Source organism: Olea europaea, chromosome 10 (genome assembly GCF_002742605.1).
Source record: "Olea europaea var. sylvestris chromosome 10, O_europaea_v1, whole genome shotgun sequence".
Lineage (NCBI taxonomy): Eukaryota > Viridiplantae > Streptophyta > Magnoliopsida > Lamiales > Oleaceae > Olea > Olea europaea.
The window spans coordinates 3,534,602-3,545,087 of record NC_036246.1 but is presented as its reverse complement, the minus strand read 5'-3'; the positions used below and the strand labels follow the sequence as shown (position 1 = coordinate 3,545,087).

At 34.7% G+C, this 10,486-nt stretch overlaps 1 protein-coding gene across 1 annotated transcript; it reads left to right on the top strand.

Moving 5' to 3' along the window:
- Positions 1 to 4,990: 4,990 nt before the first annotated feature.
- Positions 4,991 to 9,923, top strand: LOC111400928. The gene is made up of 6 exons (XM_023028400.1): positions 4,991 to 6,282; positions 6,399 to 6,480; positions 6,668 to 6,734; positions 7,378 to 7,563; positions 7,668 to 7,728; positions 9,316 to 9,923. The coding sequence occupies exons 1-6, from the start codon at positions 5,025 to 5,027 to the stop codon at positions 9,480 to 9,482; spliced, it is 1,821 nt and encodes a 606-aa protein (XP_022884168.1). The 5' UTR covers positions 4,991 to 5,024; the 3' UTR covers positions 9,483 to 9,923.
- Positions 9,924 to 10,486: the final 563 nt, after the last annotated feature.

Here is a 10,486-nt window from a genome sequence, read left to right as displayed (position 1 = left end):
TAATATTGTACCTCAAGGATACGAACTTATGAACTTATCAAGTTTGGTTCAATTATAACTAAATTGTGACTTACTTTTAGCCTGTGGGAATTTTATAATTGAAAAACCTTTGCATTCAACAAAGGGTTTCGCAATTTTAGGTGCAATTATGCTTGGAGTTCAAGGTAGGGGTTCCGTGGGAACCCTTACCGAGCACTCAAAGCATGGGATGGGTGGATGGGGTTTTTGACAATTTTTTTATGCAAGCGTGTCTGCATGGGACCAACTTGCTATGAGGATCGGTAGGGGTTTTGAACCCCTACCCCAGTGAAACAGTATTATTATTTTAGATAATGAGTGGCAATTGAATTCAATAGTGTTGTCAGCGCCAAATCACTTGCAAGTTGCAACATAACCCCCATTTGGATCCTATTTTTTATATATTTTTTAAATTAATTTCCGATCACACATCCTCTCAGTAAATTATTTTACACCTAAACAAAATATTTTATTTTATTTAACTTTTTTCCTTCTAATTACACATTCTCCAAAAAAATTTAATATTACAAAACTCTTTTTTGCACAAATAATAAGGCTCAAAAAGGGATTTTATTCAACACAGTAATTAATTTATTATTTATTTTCTTTTTTAGCCCGCTGAAATTTATGACCTTTTATAAATATAGATGTCACTTCAAAATTAAAATTGGCCATCTAGACTATAGATATATTTAAGTTTAATGCCTATTCGAAATTACAATTGTTTATTTTCATTAATATTCAAAAATTATAAATCAAATTTAAACATTTAAATAATTAATAATTAATTATCTGAAATATTTATATATTGAATGAGAGATTATGGATGGATATAACACATATTTTAAAAGTAAGGATAAACTTGAATATCTATGCACAATTGGGAAGCAAAACTTGAGTGTCATCTAATTTTACTAAGGGTCCGTTTGGTAGGGATTTTGAGAATTGATTTTTTGACCGTTAGAAGAAAAGTGGGGTCCACATGTGAAAGAAGAAGTCAAAAATTATGGCTTGAATAATAAAATAAATGTCAAAAAATCAATTTTCTGGAGCAAAAAATTCCTACCAAACGGGGCCTAAATCTCAATCCAGACACTTTATTGCCTACTGGTCCTTATAGACGAGTTACCTCTCCTCTTGATTTCCCCATAAAACTAATATTAAATATTTCTTTTTTGATAATTTCATAATGAAATGGTAACATATTTAGTCCTGTTTTAATCTCCATTAAAGTCAATTATTAATTTTAATCACATAATTCATGAAATTCATAACTTTTCAAATTTATATATGATCAACTTCTATCAAAATTTAATAAAATCTTGATAGACAACTTACAGAAATACCCTTAAAGTGATGTTTGTCACTAAAAAATAATAAAAATTAATAAGTTGATTGAAAAAAGTGACAAAAATTCAAAGAGTGATAAAATAAAAAATTTAAAAAGTGACGAATTAAAAAAAGTAACACAAATTAAAAAGAAGTTACATAGATTACATTGTAATCTAATGAATTGGAACCCATAAAAAATGCTAGCTTTCAGCATTTTGTCTTGGTGGAGTGGGTCTTAAAAAGAAAATTTTGTGCAAATAGGAGACAATATATATTGGCCCAATTTGAGCCACATTTTTTTTTTCAAAAAATATATTCTTAAATAGCTACTTGACATTATTTCAACTATATATTTTTTAATAAAATAATATTACACGTAAATTCAAAATTTTTTCTTATTTTTTAATCAAACATTGTACATCAATATACTATTCAAAAATACATTTTTATAAAAATAATGTGACTGGCATAATTATCAATAATGTACGCATTTCTCATGCTCGTTCATCATTTGACCACATACAGAATTCAAATTATCAAATCGAGATGATAACCATTTTTAACTTATTCCTTAAATGATCCAATTATGTAAACGTGGCAGAGTCTAGTCTACAGCTTAGTGAAAGCGTTGATTGCAGCACCCTATTCACTGGAGCCTGTACAGAGGTGGCGGAGCGGGAAATATTGGGGACAGCGGAAATGTTGTCTGTAGGTACAGTTTCGGTACCGATGTCGGTGCCAGCGACGATAGCAGGTTCGGCTTGGCGAAGAAGCCATTTAATAATCTCCTCGTCGGAGTGGTGGCCAAGCTCACACGTTACTTGGAACACGTGGGCGGTGCACAAAAAGCCAATATTCTCACTTGAGGGTCCTGCCCAATTTACATTAGTGTGCCTGTCCTTGGTTGATAACGAAGACCCATTTGCAATTCTTAAAAGACCCAACTTAGTTTTAGCAGGTATAACAACAGAGGACTCAATTGCAGCAACGGTGGCGAGATGTGGAATGATAGCCTTGAGTGGCTGAATAAGGTGATAGCGAGAGGGTTGCAATGGCATCGAGATGTGGTTATCAAAGGAGAGTTTGTAGAGGGCCCTTTTCGAAGCCATTTGAGGGGTGGAGTGCAATGGAGAGAGTAAAAAAGAGAGAGACTGAACACAGGCCAATCAAGAGCGCGATTTATACGGTGACTAAAGACATAATTTATGTTTTAAGTATATTATTCTAATTAGTTTCCTTTTTAAAGTAGTGGGCCTAATTATCCCAATCTTGATTAGGGCTTACTACTTACATACTTTAGGCCCATTAGAAGAATGGATTAGAACTACATTCTATGGTTTCCTCTTTTCTTTTAGGGAATAAAATCTTGCAAAGCCCAAATTAAAAGCCATGCATATCCAACAATAAAGACCTGTTTCAAACCCGAAAGAGGGAGACCTGTGGTATCTTGTGTTGCATGATTTTTACTCAACTTCTTCGTCACCGAACTCCAAAGGTAGCTTTATATGTTGAAATCGCACTCCATCTGATTGTTGTGAATGATTTAATTTCAACTCAACTCCCTAGATTTTTTCCCCCTAAAATTGTTGTTTCTTGATGGCGATCTTCCTCTAGAAAAAAGTGAATTTCTCCGCAATATTTCTCATAAATTTTTTATTCGGTTGTTTATGGTTTTCTCCTTGTCCCTCATGTGCAATCGGTGAAATACCCAGGTCCAAAATCCAGTTGGAGCAGTTACCCCCACTGGCTCCAGGTGGCTCTCGCCCCTAAATGCCTATAAATTGGGTAAATTGATCCCTGCATACTGTATTTATGTGATTTTGTTTGTTATTAGTTGGATATGAACAAAATAAAGGTAAAAATTGAAAATAACTGATGCTTGGAATTAAATTACAAGTTGTTATCTGTTTGATTTCTGGAAGAATACTAGCAAATACTGCCACGGACATGCCCTATAATTTTGCAAGCAATACAAGTGACTTTTTGTTGATATTTGTTGTTCAAAACAACAAATTGTGTGTGGGACAATATAAAAAATGGGAAGATGGCTGCAAAACAACAACTGTGGTCGCATGTCTATATGCCGAGACCAAAAGGTCTCGGCATGTGTGAACCATGCGACGACAGGGTACAAATCCATGTGGTCACATGGTACATAAATTAGACCCTTTCTGGCCATTGCAAATTTGAATTTGTGGCTTTTCACTTGATTTTTAGCACCATTTCTTAAGTATGCTAGTGTTATAGGGAGTCTTATGTATGCAGTTCAATGCACAAGATCGAATATAGCCTAAGCAATAAGTACTTAGGAGGTTTACTAACAATCCAAACAATGATCTTTGAAAGGCCATTGTTGGAGTTTTTGGATACTTAAAGAAAATCAAGAATTTAGGCCTTCAACATACTAAGTTCCCGGTGGTATTGGAAGGATTCACCGATGCTAGTTGGATTTCTAGCACGGGAGAAAGTAAATCCATCTCAGGTTGGGTTGGGTGTTCACTCTTGGAGGAGGAGCTATTTCTTGAAAATCAAAAAAACAAACATGCATAACACACTCGACCATGGAATCTGAATTTATAGCTCTATTGGAAATCGGGAAAGAGCTGAGTGACTTAAGGATCTCTTTTATAAGATACCTTTAGGATCGAAAAATATTTTTTCAATACCTATCATGTGTGATAGTCGAGCCACATTAGCATACAATGAGATATACAACGAAAAGTCTAGACATATGAGTATAAGACATGACTACATAAGGAAATTATATTAAAGATGGAATAATTTTCCTAAATTATGTAAAGTCAATTGAGAATTTAGCGGATCATTTAACTAAGATTTAGTGGCTTCTATTTCGAGTAGGATGGGGTTGAAAATCCTTAACTAAAAAAAAGATTCACCAATGATGGCAAGCCTACCTGTCATTACTCAAAAGGCAATCCACGGGTTCAAAGGGTAACAAGTCATTCGATACGTAAATAGTTGCAGCATTATTTAAATCTGCAATGATCCTATCCTAGTTAAAATAATACTGGTTGTTACTGAAGTGAGGGTTGAGCTTTAAGCTCTTAATGAAGTTTAGTGCTAAAACACAAGTATCTTTAAAAGTAACAAAGGTACTGGATGATCTTCATCTAGACAAACATCGAGGTGGTGCCGCCTTAAAAGAGAGTTGGAGTTTCTCTCTTAAAAGTTTGTTGAAAATGATAAGTGCAAGGTCATAATAGCTCTAAGCGAGTTATGAGAAACTTGAGAACACATGGTACATGGAATAACTGATTTAAGGCTTCATGTTACCTTTAATCCCGACTTTACATTGTAGGAATTACACCGTGGTTAGATTCAAATTAAAAGATATCTAGTCCTCATGCATGAGTATCGTATACTTTGAATATAAGACCTCGTTAATTTTGAACAAGTGGGGGATTGTTGAGATTTGTTGTTCAAAATCAACAAATTGTGTGGAGCAATATAAAAAATGGGAAGATGGCTGCAAAACAACAATTGTGGTTGCATGTCGGTCTCGGCATGTGTGAACCATGCGACGACAGGGTACAAATCCATGTGGTCACATGGTACATAAATTAGACCCTTTCTGGCCATTGCAAATTTGAAATTTGTGGCTTTTCACTTGATTTTTCAAAAAGAAAGCTAAAAATCAAGGTGAACTTCAATGCATGGATCAGAGGAATGCTCTTGACGCTAGAAAAAATTGTCCTGGAGCAAATAATGTCTTGCGGAATAATATCACTGAGTTAGATTCAACTGCACAATCGCATGAGGAGCGATCTAGGTCAACTGAAAATACAGTGCAGAGGAAAAAGAGAAGGAGAAAACATAAGAAAATGAAAGCTAAAAATAAAGATAAACTTCGAGGCTTAGATCAGATGGATGATAATTTGGAAGTTGCCAGTGGTTGCACTGTAGTCAATAGTGATTTGCAAAATAATCTTATTGAGTTGGATTCAACTGCACAATCACATGCTGAACAATCAAAGTTGGATATAAGGTTAACTGAAAATCTTAGAGAAGGAACTATGCAGAGGAAAAGGAGGAGGAGAAAACAGAACAAAAAGAAGGCTAAAAATAAAGATGAACTTCAAAGCTTGGATCAGATGGATGATAATTTGGAAACTCCCAGCATCGGCATTGGCATAAGTTGTAATGTAGGCAATAATAATTTGCAAAAAAATCTTATTGAGTTGGATTCAACTGCACAATCGCATGCTGAACAATCTAAAATGGGTACAAGGTCAACTGAAAATCTTGCAGAAGGGTTGGTGCAAAGGAAAAGAAGATGGAGAAAAGATGACAAAAAGAGGGCCAGTACTAAAGATAAACTTCCAAGTGCGAATTGTATGTCAAGTCTGAACTTGTCAGATATAAATCATGGAATAAGGAATGACGATAAGCTAATTACAAATGAGAGCACTACCACTTCATTTCATTTGGTGAATGATACAACGAGTCATGTTGGCTTAGGTAAACATAACGAGACTTCCTTGGCACCAGTTGACGTTGATTCAAAATCTTGTTCTAAATTCATCGAGCAGGGATCTGGACCTTCGAAGGGACCAAGGGAGAAGGAAGTTGAAATGTTCTCTTGGGAAAGCCGACATATACTTCTTCCTGATAAGATGTATGGTAAAAATGAGAAAATCAAGAATGAGTACAATGAAGAAGAAATTATTGTTAATGAGGGTAAAGATTCAGCTGTATGTTCTTCCTATGATGTGGATGTGACCAAGCAGCTCTACTCTCCTAGTTTGAAGCAAGATGACTTGGCAAATGATTCATCCCCATATCTAGAAATAGCGCCAGTTGCTTCTGTTAGGAGAAAACTTCTTGTCCTTGATGTAAATGGTCTACTTGCAGACATTTTAATGCCAGCTCCTACAGACTGTATTGCAGATACACATATCTTGGGACGGGCTGGTGAGTATAAAAATATTGCTCATTATTATGAAGCAATTCATGATTTAAACTTATGCGAATATTAGGATGCTAAATTAGTGATTAAAATCTAATCAGCCATCACTTTTCTCTTGTAGTTTTCAGGAGACCTTTCTGCGATGATTTTCTAAAGTTTTGCTTTGAGAACTTTGATGTTGCCATATGGTCATCAAGATCTAAGTATTCATCGAAATTTTCCAATTTGTTTCTACATTTCTTATGGCTGGATTTTGTTTTCTATTTGCTAGAAGTAACCAGATTCTGAAAGAAATATTAGCACCATCTTCTTTGCCAGTTCTACTACTGGGTATTTGTTTCTCTCTGTAAATTTTGTAGCATTAACCTTAGCTATATACTTGACGTGCAGGAAAATTATTGAGAAAGTCGTCAATTATTTATTGGGAGATCTACAACATAAGTTGCTATTTTGTTGGGTAATCTTCTTCACAATCATCAAATAAAAGGATTTACATCCAAAATTAATTATTTTTAATACCTAATGTATTGTTTTTGTCTTCAATGATCGTTCTTGTTTAAAGACTTAATACTACAATTCATCTCTTGCTATCATTTTTATCACGCGCCTTATCATATATGTCATTATGCAAAATGATGCAAGAACATAAATCACAATGATAGATCATAATTACAAACTTATATTGTTGGGACATCAACCCTTTAGTTTGCAGCTTATGCACGTGATTAGGAGTACTAAAATGACAGTAAGAGTACCATAAAGTAACCATCATGACTAATTTATGTAAGCATTCTGGAGCGAGTAAAGTGGCACTATTATCCTTATATTTATGGCATGTAGGCCACACCCTACAGCATGCAAATCGTTAGAATGCTCCTGTTTATTCAACCATTTGAATGTTTTGGTGAGCGGTTATTTAGCACATAAGTGTTGGAGGTGTGTCACCCCAAGCAGTAGAACATACACAACATCGCTCAACCCATATGCATTTAATTTACACTTGGATTTAGAAATAAGCAGTCTCTGAACTATTGTCTTTAATTTACCCCAGGATTTAGAAGTAAGCAGCTTCTGAATTGCGCGTGTACCTTGTTATGCAGGATATTTCACAAAGTACTCAAACAGGGTTCAAAACTCTTGAAAACATGCATAAACCCTTGGTCATGAAGGAGCTAAAGAAAATTTGGGAAAAAGATGATCCTAATTTTCCTTGGGAGAAAGGATATTACAACGAATCGAACACATTGTTGTTGGATGATTCTCCTTACAAGGCCCTTCTCAACCCTGTAAGCTTTTTACCACTTGTTTTCTACCAGGTCGTTCTAGTTACCCTGTTTTTATTCGTCAAAGGGCGTCCTAATTCTTATTTTGTGGTTTGTGCTTGCTGTAGCCGCACACTACAATATTTCCATATTCATACCGTTACAAGGATAAAAGTGATAATTCTCTAGGTGAGATTCATTTCCTTATTTTTCTCTCATATTTGTTGCTTTTTTATTATAGTATTCTGTTGGTGTCTGTAATTAACAAGGGATGCCAATTTAATTTATCCAGAATATGGCACATATGATAGGTGCACTTACTTAAAGTTCAATTTCGTGTGAAGAGTTCATCAAGTAAATTCATTTATATGTGCAAGATCACACGGTGGCCATTTCTAGTGGAAAATAAATATAGGATTAGCTTAGCCCCCATTATTCCCCATTAAATTTTAATTCATTTTTCACTCTCTTCTTATAAACCACACATTTTTCAATAAAATAATGTTACACGTAAATTCATGAACTTTTCCTTTTTTTAACCACACATTCTCCAAAAAATTACTATTCTTCTCATTAAAATGTGGAATAATGGGGGCCAAACGGGGGCTTATTATTTTTAGACCATATTGAAAAGTTTCTTGAGAATTAAATTTTAGACATACATACAAAACTTCGCCTAAGTTTTTCAAAGCCAATCCCATGCGCTGGTAGAGGAAGAGGGATACAAGTTATACACAGGGTATGTGGTAAAAGGAAGTTTACACAAGCAGGCGTACTGCAACATATATTTCAAATTCTCTCTTTTTTTGCTGAATCCAAAATTCATTACTTAAACGAGTGTTATGCCAAAGGTATTCTAAAAACGCCTAACGAATTCAATAAAAGTATCCATTCGCAAATCTATACAAGATGAAGTTGTTTGAAGGCTCCAAATAAATAGAACAAAAAACTGGATGCTTGACTCATAAAAGGTGGTTTTCAACACCACAAAAAGTCTTATATTGCTCTCTCTATGCCACCCAAAAGTTGCACAGAGGTACTATCCCACAGTCATCTGGCAAAACGATTGCATATTTATCACAAGTATTGAGATCTTACCCAGTTCATTTATTTGTTATTTCTTATCACAAGTATTGATAAATAGTTCTGTTAATCACAAGTCTGCTAGCAGAATGTTTGCATATTATCACAAGTACTGAGATCTTACACAGTTCAGTTGTTTGTTATGATGAGCAGTTCCTGTTAATGACATGTCTTCACTTTTTAGTTTTAGTGCTCGTGATTTATTTATATTACATTTGTGGTGTTTAAAATAAAACTACACTTGCGGAATTAAGACCTGTTTTACTTAACTCTCTGGCTAGGTTTCATGTTTAAAGATATTAAATTAGATAGCTTAAATGGATGGCCAAGTTCTGAATGAAGCATTAGTCCTTGTTTGGCTACTGTTTCTAGACTATATATATTTGGTGAAATCAATTTTTATCCACCCATTTTATGGGACTCACAAGTACTGTCCAGTGTCCAATTATCCACCATTCATTCCTATCTATTTATTGTTTAAACCATTAAAAACAACCCCTAACGTGCTTTTAGCATACGACGAGGATGGCAACATACAGCTTAAAATTACAGTTTTAACTGTTACTGAATTTTTTGATCTATTCCATTGATCTTTTTATTATAGATGCATTTTTGCACAATATCTATGTTGCCCCATTTTTTGAGTTTGTGACATGGAAGATTGCCTTCATAATAAACTCATATTCATCACAGGTCCTGGAGGTAATCTTCGAGTTTATTTGGAAGACATGTTGAAGTGTGACAATGTAAAGAAATATGTCGAGCAACATCCATTTGGTCAAGGTGCTATAGATGGGACAAACGAATTTTGGAGCTTCTACTCCAGGGTTCTTGAGAGTTTATCGGCTCTATCTGTCTAGAGACTGCTTTCCATTGTCAGCATGCTTATGGGACCATGAACCTGAGGAGCATTAGTGTGTTTTCTTTTGTCTTAGTCTTTAACATGAGTAATGCAGATACAGCAGTAGATGTAGATGAGGCGATGACAAGTTTGACTGGCGAGTATAAACTTTGCAGAGGGTGTGTACAGTAGCTCTCCCCATTCTTCTTGTTGTTTATGATTCTTTATAAAAAAAAAAAAAAAAAAAAAAAAATCTGTTGTATCTGTATTTTTTGAGCCAGGAGATGAATTTAAAAGATCTTCTGGTCATTGACGAGTGTATTTGTCATTTTTGAAACGTTGAGAGTTCTAGTTTTATATGGGAAAATCGAGGGAATGAAGAAAATATTATATTGTGAGGATTTTTCATATAATAGTCTTCTTCTCTAGTGATCGTTGGTGGTTTACCAAACCACATCTATTTTGTGTTTCTCTCTTTGTTGCTTGTTCGTTTTCTTTGTGTTCAGCTGTGCAGTGGTGATTTTTTTCCCCAGTCGAAAATCTTGTTGCAAAAATGGATGAGAGAAAAGAGGCAGCAAAAAATAAAAATGAAATTCGAAGCATGGAACAATCATGTGTTATTCAAGTTTAAACTAGACGAGATATTTTATCTAGTCGTATTTAATTTGACGTACCAGCTATATAACCAAGATTGATGGGCACACAGTGAAATAACATGTGGTTTAGTTGATTGCAATGCAAGGACAAGCGTGGTGCCAAAATGCCAGAATGTACAATCCAAGGCCAGTTGGCCTAAACCATTCAATTATTATTACCTTTTGCTGGTAATGTAGCACCAAAATCAGTAGGATAATGCAGGGTAGATTATTCTGAGTTATTAAGCAATTATCATTTGGGAATTGGAATGGAATGGCTAATGTAGAAGCCATGTCTCATAAAGTAGCAAAATTGGGATAAGATCACCTTATTTTTGGGCACTTGCACATGAGAGTTGAGCTAACTTTTGAGAAGAAATGTACTTTT